This window comes from Apus apus, chromosome 2 (genome assembly GCF_020740795.1).
Source record: "Apus apus isolate bApuApu2 chromosome 2, bApuApu2.pri.cur, whole genome shotgun sequence".
NCBI lineage: Eukaryota > Metazoa > Chordata > Aves > Apodiformes > Apodidae > Apus > Apus apus.
In genome coordinates this window covers 17,254,692-17,276,641 of record NC_067283.1, presented here as the reverse complement: position 1 = coordinate 17,276,641, position 21,950 = coordinate 17,254,692, and the positions used below count along the sequence as shown (strand labels likewise).

At 39.9% G+C, this 21,950-nt stretch overlaps 1 protein-coding gene across 12 annotated transcripts in view; it reads right to left on the bottom strand.

Moving 5' to 3' along the window:
• ABI1 (abl interactor 1) overlaps positions 1-21,950 on the bottom strand; it is a 77,383-nt gene that overhangs the window by 41,529 nt on the left and 13,904 nt on the right. For all 12 annotated transcript variants that reach the window (XM_051611806.1, XM_051611807.1, XM_051611797.1 and 9 more), the window contains exon 2: positions 12,940-13,107. In XM_051611806.1, the coding sequence (XP_051467766.1) occupies positions 12,940-13,107 (168 nt within the window). The remainder of the gene's footprint in view (positions 1-12,939; positions 13,108-21,950) is intronic.

The window sequence follows — 21,950 nt, the reverse complement described above, 5'->3', positions numbered from 1 at the left end:
ATTAAACTTGATTGCAAACACTTGGGGAGGAGTGTCTGCCACTGGGGATGACACAGAGAAAGAAGTCTGTAGAAAGAAGCAGCCAGAACTCTGTAGTATTCAAGATCTTGTCTCCAGCATAACTGGTCACAGTTTGAGGTAAGGGAGAGGCAGAGATCAATACACTGCCTGGCACAAGAAAAATACAGCAAAAAAAAAAAAAAAAAAAAGAGACTGACCATGTCTTAATCTCACGTCAGGCAAAAGTTAGACATACACTACTCAAATATTGACCAGTGGAGTGTTTAAAGCTGAGGAAGGTACACTAGTGCCGTGGTAGAGGTGCTCCAAACACTGTGGTGGGTTACATGCCTCTGAACCACACTGCAACATTTCAAGAGATGGCCTTACAGCTCTGCAGTAACAAGCATCAGAGACTCACTTGGTCACACCTGGCTGCTGACCTGTGTGATACTGAGCACCTAACACACTCAAGAGTTACTGAACTTACACAAGAAACCTAACTGCATGGGAAACTGACTGGGATCAATACATCACTCCAGTTACCTTAATCAGGGAGGGAGGTGTTGGTGAGGAGTAAAATATTTCCTCAAGAGATAAACGGGTACATCAGGACTGTAATGGACTACACAAAGACAGCTGTGCAAACTTCTGTGCCCTGCCTCCTCCCCACTGCTTTGGTGAGGCCTAGTTTTTCTAAGGGAGGTCAATGTACTTTTTGGATTTAAGTTGTGTATATCCATCCAACCATACAGACAGCGTTTACTCCCAGAAGTATATAGTTAACGTAAACAACAACTCTGCATTTGTTTTAAGAACCACCACCTTGACAAAACCTAGGCAAATAGGCAGAAGGGGTAGAGTACACAGGAAAAGTATTTATCTTCATTCAAATAAGAACTGCAGACTGTTTAAATCTGTTCTTTCAGGATGTTTGCTTAGATCACATAATTGTTTGCAGAACCTCTGCTTTCTAAAAATGCCTTTGGAAAAATTCACACCATGTTTCTTTTTTGTGTTTCTGCTGATTAGATGATGCTTTTAAACAATATAAAACCAGGTGACCTGCCATTATTCAATAATGACCAGTCAGCAGCATTCTCTAAATTTTATTTCAGACATTTCACATGGAAAACAGTCTTCAGAAAGTTTTTCAAGTAATTTCCAAAAGGATAAATGTGTTAGATGCATTTATTTCAAGTCATTCAACCAGCTGTAGCGGAAAGCATCTCTGAAGTGTTTCTGCATTGACTGAAGGACTATACATTTAACGCAGCTCAGGGAAACAGCTTCATAAAGATGTTGAGTTGAAAGTAAGATGCAAGTAACTTGAAGTTGTGATCTCATCAAGCTCCTTTTGCGCCCATGTCTGGAGGTCTAGAAGTAAGCAGCAAGTTAACTGGGATTGAAGCTTGATAGTTCTCTCTGCCAACCAAGAGTCACACTGCAATGCAGGAGTGCTTAAAGCAGCAAAATCCCAAGTGATTTAACTTGAATTTCTCTCAGTGAGAGCTTATGGAAACCATCCCCCATTTCCTGAAGTTTTATTATTTGTTAATGTGCCACAGCCCATACTAAGAAAAGGGAAAGCCATGTTATTTTAACCAAAATACCAAGAACGCCCCCAGTTCTCTCTTTTCTGTTTTAGCATCCAGATGTAAGAGTAGCACCAAACACACACAGTGGCAGCAGTAAGACACTAGCTGAGAAAGTCTAATTTTTTTCAGGCCACTTGATTGGACTTATCTCTTTACCTTCGTGATCCATAATTAACACAAAAATAGCACAGTTCTGTTATGACTTACAGGCTGCACCTTCCAAATGGAAATTGTCCTCAGTTACTTCAGTGTCTCACTTGTAATCACAGCAGGCAAAAAGTGTCCTGAGTTGGAGAACTCAATAATATTTCTACTGCTCATCCACTTTCAAATGGTATGTTTAATCTTCCAAGACACACATGCAGATCAATTGCATAATTTCAAGCTAACTTTATTTTTAAAAAAAAAACATCCAGGTTTAAAAATAGTACTTGAACTTATTCTAAATATGAGTAATAAACAATTTGCTAGACCACATAAGCTGGCACTTTATTAGCTTACCATACACTACCTATTGGCTATTAGAGAGCAAAATTACGTACACTGTTGAAAAACTTCAGTAACATCTTTTCCAGCCTAGTTTAGGAGACAAGTCTTTTCCACAGCACAATTCATCCCTTAGTCCTTTACTACATGCGGCCATTGCTGCATCTTGCCCAATACGTAACAACACACAAGAAAATCCTATAAATGGATCAGCTTCCTAAAGATGACGTTTACCCCCTTTCCAGTCAGATAAAGGTTGATTTGTGGTTTGAAGGCTTAACCTGCAACCTTACACTGTTTAGTTCTGAACACAGTTAAAAAAAAAAAACAAACTTAAAAAGAAGAAAAAACAATCCCACAAGACACTGAGTTCAACAAGAAAGCAGAATTTCCTATGATAAAATCAAGCTCTTCAGTCATTATTCAATATTTCCTTGTTCTTGTATTTTCAAAAGACGGCCCACCAGACCTTCCCTGAAGCTATGGTATGTTTTATTATTTCCATCATGACCCCTCTTAACTCTAAGGTTCCCATCCTACTTGTTCTCACTTTGTACAGAAGCCTGATAGCTTTTAATCACACTCTTGTTGCTCCTGGTTTTGCCACATACAGGAATTTGAGATAGCATGACAAGATCAGGTTGACATTACTTTTCTCTTGCATGCAAGGAACTGAGAAGCCAATTAGAGAAACAGCAAGCTATGCTTCAAACCCCAAGTGACACCACACTGAATTGTATTGATGGATCCACAGTAAATAACCATCCCAGGATAACCTATGAGGGCAAAAAAAGCAAGTGCTTTTAGGCATGAACAGGTGAAGCTACTAAACTACTGCACATTAGTATTCATACCATGGTACACTGAGGAAAAAGTCATATCTTGTTTGCCTCCTCTTTGATAACTTGCTAAACAGCTATAAGAACTGTGATCCCACATTCATGTACTACTTATATTTTTGTGCCCATAAGATATAATTAGGCACAGTATCACAGAAAAGTATTTAATAATGTAATTCATTTGCTGGAACCAGGAATGAACATTCAAAGGAAAATTACAGTTTTAGTAATCTATTTTTTTTAAATCAAGGAAGGCATACATACTTATGGCTATTACTTCAACATGCACAGCCATCTTTCCAAATAGGAATGACTGAAAAAGCGAATCCTGTCCTCCACTAGTTGTCACTCATATTATGCTAGTTCAAAACATATGACAATTTTTCTCAAAAAGTAAAAACCTTACATACAGTACACCTTCTAACCAAACAAATCTACAATTTTATTTCCACTAACACCATGATGTCTTTTCTGCCATGGCACTAGCAGGAGGGTCAGTCAAGATTCAACAATATTCTCTAGAGGAATAAGTAGTTCCGAAAAAATAGCATTCCTGGTAGCTTGTTTCTATTTTGGTGTTTAGCCATAAATTGTATCAGTTAATAGAATTTCACATACACTTTTTTTCTATTACAGTAAAAGGAAACTTTTCACTTTGTTCTCTGTGACTGCCCCAGTGATGCACAGGTCATACTGTCCCAGGTGTTGTTTGGGAAGTGACACACACCAGTGCACAGCAGCCACAAGCATTCAATAAGATTAACAGTTGGATGAATTCCCTTCACACACATTTTTTTCAAAGTTACAATAAAACAACAGAGGTTATCAGCATTTCTTCTTTTGGGGCCAGTCTTGTTCAGTACCTTTATCAATGATTGAGATGAGAGGATTGACTGCTTCCTCAGTAAGTTTGCAGACAACATCAAACTGGGCAGGAGTTTTGATCTGCTCAAGGGTAGGAAGTCTCTGCAGTGGGACCTGCAGAGACAGATTGCATCAATGGGCCAAGGTCAATTGTACAAAGTTCAGTAAGGCCAAATGCTGTGTCCTGCATTTCGTGCACAACCCCAGGCACTGATACAGGTTTGGGGAAGAGTGGTTGGGAAAGCCGCCCAGTGGAAAAGGACCTGAGGGTGCTAGGTGGCAGCCATCTAACATGAGCTAGCAGTGTGTCGACGTGGCCAAGAAGGCCAACAGTATCTTGGCCTGCATCAGGAATAGTGTGGCCAGCAGGAGTAGAGAGGTGATCGTGCTCCTGTACTCAGCACTGGTGAGGCAACACCTCAAGTACAATGTTCAGTTCTGGGCCCCCTTACTATAAGGTCATTGAGGTGCTGGAGCATGTCCAGAGGAGAGCTACCAAGCTGGTGGAGGGTCTAGACAACAAGTCATGCAAGGACTGGCTGAGGGAACTGGGGTTGTTTAGTCTGAAAAGGAAGCTGAGAGGAGACCTCATCGCCCTCTACAGCTACCTGAAAGGAGGTTGTAGGGAGGTGGGTATTGACCTCTTCTCCCAAGTGAATAACAATAGGACTAGAGGAAATGGCTGAAGTTGCACCATAGGAGGTTTAGACTAGATATTAGGAAGAACTTCTTTACTGAAACAGTGGATAGGCACTGGAACGGCCTGCTCAGGGAGGTGGTTGAGGTGTATTAAAAAACCCATGTAGACATGGCACTTCAGGACACGCTCTCTAGTGGGCATGGTGGTTTTTTTCTGGGTTGATAGTTGGACTCCATGATCTTAGAGGTCTTTTCCAACCATGACAATTTTGTGATTCTGTAAAGCTGGGACAAATAATTCACATGCCTCTCATAAACTAACAGAAGAAACAGTTCACTGCATATATATAATCTGAAAAGCAGCTTTTACAAGACACAGATAACAGATACCAATGGGCTCAAAAGGCTGCTGGTAGAGAGAACAAAGTCAAACCAGCAGCAGTACAAAGAGTGGTAGAATGTTACTGCTGGCTTGTAAAACATCTGTGTGAATCATTACATCTGCAGGTCAACATTAACTAAGCACTTCATGCCTCCTAATTAAAACAGCCAGCAGAAAACACTAAGATATTCCCTTCTGAACAGCACAAGAAGTCCAGGCACAAGTACCCAGCAGCATGTGTTCATGTGTTTGAGTGGCAAATTATGAAGAAGGGTACCTTCAGTGATGCAGTACCACTGAGACTCATCTGCTCCACAATAATCTTACCGTACTTGCTTGTCCCCTCCTTTTCCCCAAATACAGTCAGCTCAAGCATAACACTACATAACACTACCCAGCTACCATGAAAACCAGCATTTCAAGTAGCTGCATTGGATGATGCAGATACAGTGATCAATTTAACGCTTTGATGGCTGGTATTAGACACATTTAGACTTTATAACCATCACCACATACAATGCATTTCCTTTTTGGTTTGTCCTTATGCCACTAAAACATCGACAGAATGAAGAAAACCCTAATTCAATGTAAAAAAGAAGATATACACATGTGAGCTCTGCTGGTTTACCAAGACTTGAAATAGAAGAAAAATCAGTTTCAGGCAACAATCTAATCAGATGCATCTGAAATAAAATAAATAAATAAAGACTCCTTGAAAAGACCAATATGAGACTTTACAGCAGGTTAGTGACGCATTTCATGCATGCAGTATACCTTCCAGATAAGAGATTTTCATTAAAAAAGAAAAATTGTGCAAACACCTTTTACTCCTTTTCTACACAAAAAAAGGCCTTTCAGAGTAATGTTCCAGTCCTGGGATTTTTTGCTTTGACTTCAGAAAACAAGGGGCTGCATCAGGCCTCTTAATTTAGTATTTAATGAGGTACCTAGAGCTTACAGCCAAATATTCTCACAGAAGAAAGGAGGTTTTAGTGGTCTAAAACACATTGAAAACTATGCTTTCAAACTACCCTTTGACCAGACTTTGGAATGAGAATCAGCATGTGAAGGAATCCACTACACTCAATGGCTATTAAATTTCACAGCTTCCCCCATTCCTCAAAAACACACTCAAACCCTGCATTCACCAAAAAAAAAAAAAAAGTGGGAATAAAGAAAGCCAGGAAACAAAAGTTTCTGGCTCAGTTCCTTGTTCTCCACCAAAGCAATGGCCCTTCCTCATCACAGAAAGGCTGGCAGTGTGATTGCTCCCTCATAAGTATCATAGGGGTTTGCTTGCTTTGTTTGGAAATTTTTGTCGGTGGTGGTCATGTGTTGGGTTGAGTTTTTTTACTGCATCAGCCGAACTGTATAGACATTAAAGACAAGTCCTGTGTATTCGTTTGCAGTCATGAAGGGAATTTTCTCAACAGAACAGCTGACAAGGCAACCCTTACACATTACCCTACATTCTGAGCAATTTCCACATATCATGTAGAAGCTGATATGCACAAAGTTAATAGCAATTTTCATAAGCAGACAGATAACCAGAGCAAGCACGGAACAACGTCTTGAAGCCTTGGCCTCTATCACAGTACACAGTAACACAGGAAGAACAGGATGTGAAGCAAAGGCCTCAGAGATAACAGTTACCACTTTATTAGGAGAGGGAATGTCACCCGAGGCAAGGTTAATCTAAACAAAAGGTGCAAGTTTCTTCATCATATTTGGAATATTTGTGTCTGCTGACATGCAAGAGTAGTCCAAGAGAATAAGAGAGAAGACATTGTCTTTCTAATGTATACACCATTAGATGACTCTCTAGCTCCTGCAGAAACATTTAGTCTCTTCACACACTTCTGGACGTGCAGAAAGTCTGTGTGTAAGCGGAGCTTAAGGATTTGTAGACATGGAGCAGCAGTTTCTCCCCTGACTTTGTAACTGTGTCCCACCTCACCATTTGGTTCCTATAGCTTATGATGTGCCCTGTAAGGATACAAAGCCAGCTTCTAGGATATATCCAGCTGCTGCAGTGTAACACTGAGAGGAGTCACTCCAAATGGTAACCTGTTCCAGTGCTGCAGCACCCTTCAAAATTTTCCCAACTGTGTGTACTAACCAGCGAAGCTTCAACTTGTGGCTAACTGTTCAACATTACACTGTCACTACCGACAGAAAGACTAATTGCAAAGATGATAGAGCCAGAGTGAAGTATTTTTAGGCTACCATTATGTCAGTGCTTTGCTTCCACTTTGTCAGACTACACAAGCACAAATTTTTCAGCCTCTCCTTGTAGGCTCCATACTCCATGCCACTGACCATCTCAGCAACCAGCTCTGCTGGACTATCTCCAGTTTCCCTAAATTGCTCTTGAAAAAGGCAGCAGCGACAAAAAAAAAAAAAAAAAAAAAAGACAAAAAAACCCATGGGACACAGTGCTCCAGGTGAAGCTTCATCACTGCAGAGCAGATGATAATCACTACCCTTCATCTACCAGCCACACTCCTCTCAATGCAGCTCTGCCACACTTTCACTTACTCAGATGGCCTTGTGCTGTTGGAACATGCTCAGCACAGCATCTACCAGCACACCAGCTCCTTTTCAGCAGCATAGCTATATACAGTCATCTCCCAGCACATACAAATACATGGGGTTATTTCACTTCAGGCACAGGTCCTTTTACCCTGCCCAAGGTTTTTGCTGGCTCAATCCTCAAGTTTCTCAAGGTTTCTCTGCACTGAAGCTCTCCCATTCAGCATACGAACCACCTTTCCTAACTTACTTATCTCCAAATTTGTTGAGGATATGCTTTATGTCCTGAGTGGTCTCCAAATAATATTTTGAAGTGTGTGGGCTCCGGTATTGACCCTGCTTGTTAGCAGTGGTAAACAAGTTGCTAATTCTGGCTAATTTTCTTTGTTATTAACAGTCCTTTTGTCCAGCTCCTATTCTTCTTGTCAGAGAACAAGATAAGGGTTGTAAGCATCCTCTTCTTTTTAAAGAGGCAACTTCAGTGCAAAAGGACCTGCCCTCTGGAAGCATAAGAGGATCTGGAGAAGCCTTTTGCTCCCATCCATGAGTACATTAAAGTACTTTAAATAATCACTTGTTCCTAGGCATGACCACCCACATTCATCAGCAGATGATTTGTCACATTTTCTACCCTCTTTCTATTTCTTGGCTTTCAAACATAAATGTGAACTGTGTTGTCATCATATACTACAATCCATGAATGCAGTGTATCACATTAATCCAAAGGACAGACAGACATACTCCAAGAGAAAGGTCCTTCCCACAAACTCAAACATAAGAGTCCCCACTGTACATTAACTGCTTGTTGCCTCTTCAAACAACAGAGACCTAAGCACCTAGCAGCTCTTGTGCTCCTTTTCCCTGGCATCAAACATCAGTTACTGTGTTCTCAACTACTTAGGACCTCACTCCTTCAGCCCCAGAAAAGGTTCAACAGAGCTTCTCTGAAACCTAATCCACATCAGTACTGACTGGTTGCTCCGGTGGTGTGTGTGTGTGATTCAACACAGGCTACAGCTCTAAGTTGCAGAAGTCCTACCAAAAATACAACATCCTGTGTATTTCATTATTACTCCTGACATTAGCTAGACAATTATACAGTAGAAATGGAAGGCATTTGGCTTTATGCTTGCATACAGTACTTGAATTACACGGGCAATGAATTAGACACGGATGGTGACAGGCAAGATTGTTCTGAACTAATGCAGGGATTTGTTTTTATTTTTATTTGGTTCTAAAAGCTTCTAAATTTTACTGGTGAAAAAATTGCTTTGTTTGCTGACAGTTATATTTTCAGGACACATTGTTTTGTAGTAGTCCTTAATTTCACATTAGAAGAGAGATTCAGATACAGGAGAAAATCTTAAGACCAAATCTTTAAGGCGTGCTGTGTTTCCTGATGCAAATCAGCATTTCTTAAAAAGGAGTCTGTTGCTTCCTTCATGCTTCAAAATGCATGGATTTAAATACTGAGCTATTTAAAAACTGTTTATGTCCAGGAGAAAAAAAAATGAATAGTTGGTACACCCAGTACTGCAGCTGCTCTGACATAAATGCGAGCACTGATCTGTTACATTTTTCAGTTTTGACACAGTAAACAAGAATGTCCCTGTCAACCTCTCTCCCCTCTGATGAATCTGGCTGACCTATGTCCATTCTCTTGAAGTTTGTGAAAGCGGAGCAGCAAAAAATTTAACTTAAAAGCACGTTTAAGTCAGCTCTTGTTTCCAAGAGGAGGCGAGGAAGAACAGAAAAAAACCCCAAGAAACAGAAAGTCAAAAGAGCAAAAGAACATAGGCCCAAAAAGACATTGATTTTCAGAATGAAGGGAGGGATACAAAGGGATGTTTATTTTAAGTATTAACTCATTGGCTCAGGGACCCAGGCAAGAATGGCAGAAATTAACACAATGAGTTTAAATAGCAGACTAGAATTTTGTTTAATACACATAGGAAATAAACATAATGAAGCATAAACTGCATTCAGAGCACAAATACACAGCAACTTACTTAATTCCCCATCATGGTATGTGAAAAAATCCTTAATTTATTAAGTTGCAGCACACCTTAGGAAACATCATATGCCGAATGCTAAGGTCTTAATTCCTTCCCTACCTCACTGTCCAAGTGCCTTCCTGGTGTCTCCCACTGCAGGTCAACTGTTATCTCCTTTCCCCTTTTCCTTGTCTAGTCCATGCATTCACTCATGTTCCATAAAACTGCTAGAAAGGAAAATACTCCCTATTCTAGACACCTTCCACTTGCTGCGCTACAAAGAAAGCAAAACACCTGGGTATTGCTTTTCAAACTTCTTCATGGAAAAATTCTTTTTGGTTGTTGCAACTGAAGGCAATCTATGCCACAGCAGAACTGCTGCTGTGCTACTAGCTAGCATTCGTGGATGGACAAGTCAGCAGTGGTTGCTAGGAAACACATGGGGCTCCAGTCCTTCCTCCATGGCCTTTTTACAACAGTGTACCACAGGGAAAGTTGAGATGGCACACAGCAGCACAGCACTCAAACTGGCTCTGTTTTCACATTGTAGATCAAAACTAGTTCAAACCTTACCTGAAAATTTCCTTCTAAGTATGGCCATTCTCAAGACAAATAAAAACAAACTAAAGCACCAAATAGAAACTGACGAATACGCAGTGTAACTGACTGCACAGAAAACTTGTACTAGACAGTCAGAGGCATATATGCAATAATGCCTTTAGTGAAGCCTTGATGCTCATTGTTGTTCCAAAGCAGAGACTTGCTATCTTTCCCCCCCAGATTTTGCCTAACAGAGTAAGTAGTATCTCTTACACCAGAAGCATCTACAGACTTCTCCACAACAGTGATCAAGTCTCAGTTCTGCCATATCAGAGCAGCTTGGAAAGGTCAAGTCAGCTTGGTCAAGCTCAAAGTTAATGTCAAGGGCTTAAGCCAAAGACCTGAGCTGTGTGTGCACAGCTCTGCATACTGGGTGCAGTAAATTATTATGTGCCAGGTCACTCCAGACATACACATTACAGCTGAAAGACAACTATGACTGCAGAAAATACAGATGCAGCTGGGCAGGGTTCTGTTCCGGCTATGCACAGCCACTCCTGGAGCTGTTCCCTGCCTCCATGTGCTCAGAGTAGTGCTCCCTCATCACAGTGCAGTCACTCATGTGAAGCTTCAGTTCGCTCTCAACAAGAAACAAAAGTCAAATTAGTTTTTTCCTATAAAGCAAGTGAACTTTCCATCTGTAAAATTAAGCTCCAGTATCAAGACTAGCACACAACACTCTACCACCTAACTTTTAATGAGCAATTTCTCCAGTAAAGAAGGTACATAGTTAGGAGAAATATTGAGTGGCTACTAATCAAGGTCAGCTACTTAGCCATTTAGTCTGGAATCCATCTGGAAAACATGCATAAAGAACTGAAACACAGTAGGGCAACAGAAACTGCCTGCAGGTCAGAAGGGCCACAGGATTTTCTTCCACAGAAAAGAAGCAAGGTATTTTAAGCAGAAACATTACCAAAATATACCTTATCTCACAGATACCTGCTCTGTGCTGCAAAACCCAGTTTGAGTAATTGACTGGCAATGTCTTAGGTCTGTGTTTCTAGGCAATAACTTCTTCATGGAAAAGATTTCAATTTTGAGAATATGTTCAACATGTTCTAGTGGTATGAAAATATTGACTGATACAAACACAGGGAAGGACACTGAAGACCTCCGAAGTTTAGCAACGGTACACTAGGCTAATAGACAGTTGAAACATCCAAGTAGAAACATTTCAAAGCAAATAGCTGAGCGGGTATGTGTGCATTATCATTTTAATTCTCAAAATTAGTCTGAAGAGGTTGTTTTATAAGCAAGGATTAGTTTCAGGAAAGGCCAACCAAGACAGAAACTACAAGCAAGTGACCTTGCTAAAAACTCCTCAGGAACTCCACAAAGCACTGATTGTTCACAGCCTTTAGCAAACAGTTCATGTATCAGGTGACTCAGTAGCTTTCAGCATAGTGCTTCCAATTCAAGTGGCAAACAGTACAGAGGGTTAACACCTTTTGTGCTAGTATCAAGCATTTTGGCTTTTTCCATGGTTAGTCATATCAGTGGACCAACGAGAATTTAACAATAATCACTTCACACACACTACAGCTCTGAGCACATAAGAAAATACGTGCTCAGTATAAAAGGGAATCCAACACTTGGGAAAGCCTGTAAATTCATTCCTTTATCCAGCTTCAAAGGTAGTCATAATCCGAGCATCAAGACATCTCCAAATACTTGACATAACAAGAAGCTTATCTACATCAATTGTACCTCTGAGTACTTTCCTGTTTCAGTAGCAGGTACTTTTAAAATACTTGATACAGCTTTTAACACTGTGTAGTTCTTAGCACACACTAACTTGACCAGCCTTTTGGAAAGGTCTGTTACTAGGAGGGCCCCTCCACATGCACTGGAATCTTCTCCCTGCTGACATGCTTTCAATGAACCACTGCACTGTCATTTAACAGAAAGATTTTTAGAAACCTCAATTATTTTAAAAGACCAGTAAACAGAGGTTAGCAGGGCCTACAGAGCAAAGGCCTAAGCAGCATTTTCTTTCAAGCATTTGGTGTAAGGTGTACCACTAACAAAGTATTGGTTAACCAACAAAGGTTTTAAATGCACCAGCTCCACCGAAGAACATTTTAGGTTGAAACCTCTGAAATTTGTTTATGAAGTGTCTCAGATAGGCTTACAACACAAAGCCCAGCAAAGATAAAACTGAATTTCAACAAGAATAACTCACTCAGGCCCAATTCAGAACACCAATGTAAATGTGAAATAACTGAGTGGATCCTGTTTCTCCCTTCCTTGACACTAGAACAGCACACACCTGGTTATGCAATAAGCCACTTCCAGGTTAAACACAGCAGACATTTTTTGGCTGAGCTGCCATACAGTCAGACCTGTGCCAGATCAGGTACAAGGCAGGCAGCAAGAGCGACTCCCCCCTCTCAGTAGCAGCCAGCTAGGGTGATGCTTCAGCCAAGGGAACACAAGGCTGCCACTGACAGAAACAGGCCTCTTCTTTCCCATTATCTATTTCCACATTCTCCCTACATCAACTCTAGCAACTGCCTTGGGTTGGACAGAGTCTGGCTTGAGTAGGCAAAGCAGCATGTGAATCCCCTCTCCCTCTCCACATAGCTCAGGAAATTATATCCTGCAAGGGCATGAAAACAAACAAGATTATTGCCTATGTTGAAACATTAAACAAAATACCACGACTCATGTCGTACTTTTATCTGGATTTTCTTCAGAAACAGAATCCTTCTCTCTATGCCTCCCTCAACTGAAGCTTCAAATCTTGGAATCTTAATAATTAACTCCTGCTTTAATCCAAATATATTCTTAGTGCTTCTTGATAAAGGAACTGTTTCATTTCAGTCATGACCTCCATCACAAAGTGACCTTCATAAATATTTAAAAGCTTTACCACTTTTTATCATGTTATTCAGGGAATTCAAGGAAGTCAACATAATTATCCAGCTCAATAATAAAAGAGACAAGATAATGCCTCCTCCAATGCTGTCAGTCCTCTATTAAATATATATAAAAAATATTACCTGGGAGATATGGTTGATGGAGGACTCCATCCTCCGTAGCTGGGATGCTTGGATGTCCAGCAGTTGCAATACATTGTTGGCCAGTGCATTGATCTGATAAGCAACACTGGCTAGAGACTGAGTTGTGTAGGCTTTGGTCTCTTCTAATGCTTTCCTTTTATCTGGAGCCTGTAAAGCAAAAGAACAAGATGTTTTCTTAAGGCCAGGAAAAGGGTGGGGGGTGGGGGAAAAAATCAGGAACAAAAAAAACCATACAGCCTATATTTAGAAAAATCTGTAATCAAGATCTGACTGCAGTCACAGTACTCTACCTGCATCTAGGTTTTAAGGATTCTCAATAATAAGGAACAGAAAAATAATTTTTAAAATATGTGACCATAATAACAGTACATGCCAACAATTTATTCAGTAGAAAAAACAACACTATCATGATTTGTTGGAAGTAGAGTTTTGACAGCCTGTCCAATCCTTCATTTCCTGAAAAGCCTCCAGTTCCCCAAACACTGAAATGCAGCTTTTGCCATCTCCTATGAGGTCACACAGCCTAAGCCAGTTACAAAAATATTTTCCCACAGTTGGGTGTCCCTACTGCACATGCCACCTACAAACCCAATCCTCCAGTGACGCTGACTACTACTCCCACAGTCCAGGAGATGGGTGAGCAGAGCAACAGGATGACATGCACAGAGAGCTACTGCATGCAGGAGTATTTGTGAAATTATCCTTCCTCATATGTAAGCTTAATAAAGTTTCCTTGACAGCTGAGGAAGTTAATCCTTGAATGGGAAAACACATATTTTGAAGTGTCAGACAGGAGCACAGTTTCCTCTTGGAAGACAGAAATATAAGGATCACTTTCCCACTGAAATTACACCTTGCTAAGGTAAAGTCCTCAAATCTGTCCTCAGGCATTGCTCTCCACTGTCCAAGATCAGCAAGTGCTTACATCAATTGAATTGCATGGCTCAAGCAAGTCCCTTCTCACTGGCAGGATGGGAGGTACCAACACACCTGGAAAATCCACATGGGCACCACTCTGAAGTACTCCCTGTATCACAGGTTGGGATCTGGCAGTGGAGGCCACAGACTTTATCTGCCACCCAACTCGCAAACTGCAGCTATGCAGAATTCTCTTCCCTTTGTAAGAAAGGTGCACTGCATAAGGAAGAATCTGCAGTACACAATGACTCAGTGCTAGCTTAGCTTCTTCCGCACTTTATTTGTGGTATAGTCAGTTATCTCAGTAATCAAAAGGAAAGGTTCATATTAATAGTCACTCCCAGCTGGACTTCTATTTTTTTGTTGATTTCTTTGAATAACAGTCAACACACATTATATTCAACAGTTACAGCATTAAGCAAAAAGTCGGGAAACAAAGAAATTCCATTTACATTCAAATGAGCCTGGTGTTTTCCGGTTTCCATGCACTCTTTCATTCTTAAATCCTGCCTCTTATTTCGTCACCTCAATATTTTAGTTTAACGTCCAGAAGTGTTAAATCTGCCCCTGAGTTAAGGTATGAAAAGATACAGCAGCTAATAAAGAAACCTCCTCATCTCTCTTACTTTAAGGAGAAACTCAGAAGGCAAGCCACTCATACAGATTGTAAAGTTGCAGCATGACCTAAATACCACAACACAAGCTACGCTGTGCTTTTTTATTATTTTTTATTTAAAACTTTTTAAACATGGGTGAATTCTCCCCAGTTTGGGAAATTTGTACATACTGTTGTTTAACATTTCGTATTTTGACATGTATTAGAACATCCTTCTAATGGATTCACATACAGATGCCTTCTACCATGTGAAGCAGCAGGAACAGTTTCAAGCAATCTGTTGCCAAAACTTAAACCAGCCATTTCATGTACTAAGGCTATACTATGCAAAATCCCATTTTTTAGTATTTCCAAATGCAAACAAAACTACCTTTCACCTAAAGAGAATATCGACATTTCTAACTGTCAGAAAACATTAGCAAGAGTAGTTTTGCTTCTTTAGCATCTGTAAAACAACTACTATAGGTTCAAGAAGCAAGTTTCCCAAAGCACCCTGGATTTCCCAAGAGGCATTTTACACTTCAAATTGTCACTAGCAGTGACATCAGAAACACTGTCTTACTGACGTTGAGCCTGAAGAAAAAAATTGATTATTTATACTTGAACTTCAACCACTCTGGACAAGCAGATAGCAGCTTCAGTGATACCAGAAATAAAAGCTTTACTGAACTAGACTCAGCTGATAGGGCAGCAGCCAACAGGATTCTAACTTTAGATAAACTAAAGCGTAGATCTGTTGTTTTTACTCAAGCAGTTTTCTTATTACAAAGATTGAAATAAAAAGTGTTTGGCTGAACACAAACAGGTTATTAAGCCACAGCACTTAATTACGAGTGTTGTCAACTAAGCAAACTTCAGTGTACAGAACGCTTCTTCTCTAATGATTTGTTCATCATATGTCTTGCCCTCCTTTGCCCAAGCAGCTCATGTTTTAGTTATTTACTCAAGCGACTGGTTTCGCAGCAGGACTAGATGAAAATAGTTGTGATGTGGAATGTACTTCATGTCCTAGAAGAACGAGGTCAGAAATATTTTCAAGCTCTGCAGGTAATTCAGGCAATTTCAATTTGCAATTTAGCAGTTTAGATTAGAACTAACTTGACATGTAGTCTTTTGCATTTTTTAATTAGGACTGCTGGCGTCCGCAAGATATAAGCTAGAAGCTTTATAGCAAGCAAAATAGGGAGGGAAGAAGTCAAGAGCTATATGGCAGCAACAGGAGGGAGCCAGGATTTCCAGCATTCTTCAACTGTTACTTTCATCTTCCTCTTTAAGCAAAAACTAAAAACAGTAGAGAAGGTAACGCACGTGTCTACACATCTTCAGATACTTTAGTATGACACATGAGCACCAGTTAACTATTCAAATTTAAATACGACAAAGTATCAGCTGACTTGTTTTCCTAATAGTTCTGATATCACTTAATGGTCTCATATAAAAAGCTTCAAAGATACTGCTGTTTCTCAGTAGTTCTTGATATAAATGGAAGTTTGAGTGTTCTTTAGTAGCAAAGTGAATATTCTTTAAAACCAGAATATCACAGCTTTTGAAGTTCCCCGGTTAAAGCAAGGTCCCACCTGTATCTTCAGTTACCCCTTCACAGTCATGTTACTCTGGCAAAATTGTAGTTTGATATTGCTTTCACATAACTAGGTTTAATACTGAAAAAAGAAAACTTATCCTATAATCCAAGTGGATATACAAAGAAACAGTTAAGCTAGCATGACATTCCACACTGCATACCACATATTTTTGTCAAAGTGGTATTATAAAGCTTCTTTAAAAGTTTACATAAATACTGTAGTCAAGTCAAAACGGATTCTGCACTCAAGCAATTGCCACAATAAAAAGAGTAAGAGCATATTTACTGGTTCTTCAGGGATACACCAAGGTCAAATGATGAGGAACCTATCAATCATTTGACAGCTGATCTTTACAAGTCTCACAGTCAGCCAGCTTTTTCTTTCTCTTTCCCAACCACCACCCACATAGGCACATCCCCACAACAGTGTCTGTGAGTGTTCGAACCATCTGCCCACTCAGCTTTCTCTCCCAACTAGTTCCCACGATCCTCTAGTTCACACAGCATGCAACTACATGTAAAAGTTTCCTCCAAAAATCACATCAGTGCACACTACAAAACATCTTCAGAAGACGAACTTTCTGCTGCAAGCACACCAGCCCATACTGTCATTTCCCATTCTCTGTCCTCTTTTCCCTCTTTCCACTCCAGTCCCATTAACTGTGCTTGAAACTCCCTGAAAGGTAACACACCACACTAGAAGAGCTGGCTCCCGTTGACAGAGGTCAGAAAGCAGCTCATCAGAACACACCAAGACTGGCTGCCCTAGCAGGAACAAATTATTTTGCCCCCCCTCAGTATGTGGCATGTGTTGTTCTACATTTTTCATCTTCAACTGTTGGCATATGTGCAAACACAGGCACAGAAAAACCCACCCAGGATAAACTACTTTTCTGTTTGAGGGCTTCATCGGTCTCAGCACTCAGGTTTTATATGCCTTTGCTGCTACTGATTTAATGAATTCAACAATGCAGTTCATTTGTGTTTGCTTCAGAAGTAAACACAAGATAACCAAACTGTAAAGCTAAAGTTGTTTTTTTTTTAAAAAAAAAGACTTCCACCTTTCATTAATTGATTAAAGAGTAAAGATAAAATAGAATGGTAAGCAAGAGAGCTTGTAACATTATGTGGAACTTCCAGATGCATTTTGAGTTTGAAGTTGCTGCTTCACTGATCTGATAAGGCTTTTAATAACTCAAAGCTGGTGTCAAGAGTTTGTTACTTACAGTTCTGATTGCTAATAGCAAAAGGCTTGGGCATTTCTTAACTATTCACAAGGTATTTTCATCATATACCAAGTATTCCACATCCAAGCTGCTGTACTGTGTTCCAAAGGTTTAAATACACCATACACACTAGATAACATTTACATACTGAGCCAAAAGTCAACTTACATTGAATATCAAGAACTGTAAATCCAGAGATCACTACATACTAAAATAAGTATGTAGCCCATGGATACAGGTTCCCATTTATCCACAGTTCATGAAGCTTGTTAGACTGTTTTGTACACATGCTGCATGTCTTTTTGGCTGTTTTTGAGAGTTATTACATCAGAATCTCAAATGTAAATGAGAGAGGAAAGCCCAACTGGCACGTTACAGCAGCAAGTGCCACAAGATTCTGTATTTTGAAGAACTTTCAGGAGTCAACTGCCTACCCAGAAGCCATCCAAGATGATCTAAACAGACAGTGGTCATTACTTGCAGGTGCTCAGCAGGAAGCATTCAGGGTTTCTCTCATCATAGGTATAGCCTTAAGGGATATGTATAATTCCAGCGTGGCAGGGGAAACTAAGGCTTCAAGATTTACAAACAGGGGCTGCTTACACTATGTATGTCATCCAGGTAAGGACGGAGTATGAATCAGATGTGTCGGCTGTGTTCTGGAACAAATTTACTGTGCTCATGCCACACAGCAATCTCATTGAAGAAAATCTCTCTGCAGTGCATTAGACTAGCATTTATTTCAAGAGGATGATGCACTGAGTATTTCCCAATACCCACAGAGCTATACAAGGCCTGGTACAACCCATAAGTTAGAGAGTGTTCCTCACTGATCAGCATTTCCATTTCCTCACTGGAAAGCAAAGTAAGCCATCAGGAAAGTCAGTTCAGAAGTTTAAGCTTAACCTTTGCCCAATGTACTAGCACAAGAGACATCCTCCCATAGCACCACAGTTAAGACTTCAGAGGGTCGTCAGCACATTTTATCTACTGTCTTTTTCCAGCATAACCAGTCCCACATCTGACACCATCAGTAATCTTGTTACTGGAACCACCTGCTTTGTCATTTGTTTTGTTACTATCATCAATAAAAAGGACTGTAGGAAATTTAATAAGAAAGCATTTTGTGGGGACAAGGAACAGGAAGGGACTTGGTACAAGCACAGCCTGATAAAATAGGGCAAATTCAGCCTCCATGACAAGGGCAACTAAAGCAAAAAACCCTACATGTTGCAGAGCATAGGCAAATCTCAACTGAAATTCTGCAACATTAATATAAGGCTACATACTACAATATGCGCAGTAGAAAAATGATCAAGTGTTTTATTGAAGTGATTTGCCATTAACTTGTCATTTTGTGCTACTTCTCTACCATTCCTGAATTTGAGGGGTCAGGGGGAGGGGGCAGGGAAAGAGGGGGCTGTGTGTTAGAAGGTCAATATTTTAATTATCTAGCTTTCAGGCTGTTAATAGCAGCATACTGAAGTCACTGAACATGTCCACCTACTGTCCAAGACCTTATCTCCAGAGGACTAGCAGTCAATCTTTCCCTGACAGTATAAGCAAGAAATAGGCCAGACTATCCAACACACCTCTTCTCAGACATAGCAAGAAGTGGTGTCAAACAGAACTATAAAAGCTCTCAACCACTTACTCAACTGGTTGTTCCAGGAGGAATTTAAAGATGGGGGAAGCACAGAACATCACCTAATCATTCAAAACAGTTCTAAAACCCAATATTCCTCTCACTGTAGTAACCCCAAAATTAAAACCAAGATGACTAAAAACTTGCCAGTTCATTTAGTAAACAGTGATTCTTCCCATTTACCGAGGCAGAAATCATCAATAAACACAACCAGACTAGCATCTACAATTCAAGTGAATTTCCTTCCAGCGTTCATATGAAAAAGGAACTAATACCATGTCTTTGGGTTTCTCCAAGATAAGATGCAGTAACTCAGCTACTCCAAATGCAGAGGAACTGGTAGAACTTGAAATATCTTCTCCCCAGGTAAAGACCTTGCACAACACAGCTGGCATTCATTCATTCGTGGCACCAGAGGATAAGGTGATCACCGCCACAGCAATAAACACAACACAGCCCACAAGCAAGATTTCAGCCCGTTTCATTTTAGAAACACTGTCTTGACAAAAATTATTTCCTAAGTCATTCCTTAACCTCACAGGTTAAGACACATACCAAATTATTTTAGTTTAACAAACACATAGGATAGTGTAACAAGCACTGCCTATAATTCACAAGCTCTGTTTCAGACAGGCCCTTCCCCCAAATCCTGTACTTGCTAAACAATCAGATAGAAGCAAATCCTTCATTTCCATCAATATTCCCCTGACCAGTCCTGAATAGCCTTGATAGCAAATTAGCATTTCTACGGCTCAAGAACCAATTTAACCAATCTGCTTGTGTTCTTGCAGATTTTCTTTTACTTGGAAGTTGCCTTTCACTCCATTGATTAACTGTAAAAATAATTCTCTCTTTTAGGGAAGGGAGAAGTTCATTCCAACATAGTTTAAGTGACATAAGTAAATATATACACACATACATATACCTAACAGTGGTAAGGGTGTACCAGTCCTAGTAACAAAACACGTATATTTATTTATGTACCCCCAAAAAATATGAGAGTTCAACTTTCTCAGATATACCTCTACAGGTTATTATCAGACCCAGCCCATTCTGACCTGTGTGTGCATGGCATAGAACCATGCCTTTAAGCTTCCAATATCTACCTTATCCTCATATGTTTTTACTTAAAATAAGGCAAGCCCACAAGATCCTGCAGTCACAACATACTGATGCAGTTCAGCAGGCCTGTAAAGGAGGGCAGAAGTAGCCTATAAAACCACTTTTTTTAAAAAAGCAGTACACTTGCAACAACAAAAAAAAAAAACAACACATCAACTTAGGAATTCTGTTTTAATCCAGGCTGCAAATATTACAGCAAGAAATTAGTCTATCCAATAGGAGCATGATTTACAAAGCAATGCCGACTCTGACAGATGGAGCCTGGAAAGATATGTGCCAACTGCTCTGTTAGCAGCATTTTCTGCAGGAGTGGTCACACTGGCTCCGGACTAAACCAATTCCCTTGTTATAAAACAAAATACATATTTATATAGTCAAAAGCACAATTTTCAATTCTCCTGACAAATCCAATAGAGGAGATGTCATAATAAACATATATGTTGGCACAATACATTGCTAATGTCAGTTGTTAGTCTGTGTATACAACCAAAATAGCATGCAACACAACTAAAATGACAGCAGCAGGCATGGCCATGTGTCATTTTCACACAACCTTTGTACACCAAGTTAGTAAGACTTCAAGACTACATATGTAGCAAGCTTAAGAAATTTGGTCCCAGTCTTATTTTCTGTGTTTTACACTATTGCAACAGCACAAGCTCCAGGATAGAAACCAAATCTTCCATTCCTGCAACACACTGCACAGTATTAGCACATACAATTGCTCCAAAAATATGCTTTTAACTTCCTTGCTGTGTCTATGATTTGCCTTATGACATCAAACTGACAAATTTCTTCAGAGCTGACAGAAAGCAAGCTCTGGCATCATAAATATCAGCCAGGGCTCCAAATAGAGACTAACATCACCCTCAGAACCCTTGGCATTTCTATAGCAGTCTTCCTTCTTCAACACTAAGAAAGCTATCCAAGGCTTTGGCACATACGATTATTTTGGCATGCAACGCAGCAGATAATAGGGAATTAGAGAACTTATGTTCCGTTTGTTTCTTTATATACTGTCTCTAAAATATTGATCTTTTGTCTTCTGTTTGTAATGGGGTTGAAATTAAAAAGGCTTTCTGTTTACTTCCTTAAGTACCAGCAGCCAATAAAAAATTTTAGCTCATCTAGCAAGGATACCGTTACTGGTAAGTCAGGGACTTATGTTTGACATTTTTTGTGGAAATAGGAAGAAGACTCTTCAGCATTTATTAGTTACCTTAATATCGTCTTCATAATAAAGTGGCAGCAACACACGACATAACTGCAGTGAAAAATGAAAACCTGATTTTCGTGCCATGCAAGCCTTTGAATCAAGACAGCTCAGAGCATGTTTTTTGGGGCAAAGCTTTTCAGTACACACTGTGTGAAAAAGTTCCTTTTCATAATATTGATAACAAAGGTTTATTTTATGGATTTGATTTATCTCTTCAGTTTACTCTCAAGGACTGGTGAGTGCTCACACAGTAAAATGTTTATCTCAGTTTTGATGAATCAAACTGAAGGAATAAACCCAGAATACTGCAATAAATCGATACCTGAAGACAAATAACATCCTAAAATTCAAAGATCCTTTCTAGGCAAGCTTCCAAGACTACTTTCTTTCCAGATCCTCACTCCCTAGTCCTGCCTACCCTCTAGGCAGGCCTGGAATCATACCCAACAATATTAAGCAACCAAGGTTAAGAAAAGATTTAGCATAAAGAAACAAATTACAGTGTCACCTCAGCATGTCCTGGTATCACAGATTATAAGCCAACATTGCTCTGAATCCATACAACAGGGTAACCTCAACCACTGTTTACAAGACAGCTCCATACTGAATGCCAGCATCTGCAAAGGGTGGTCCAAAAGCAAGCAGGCTCAAAACTACACCACGAC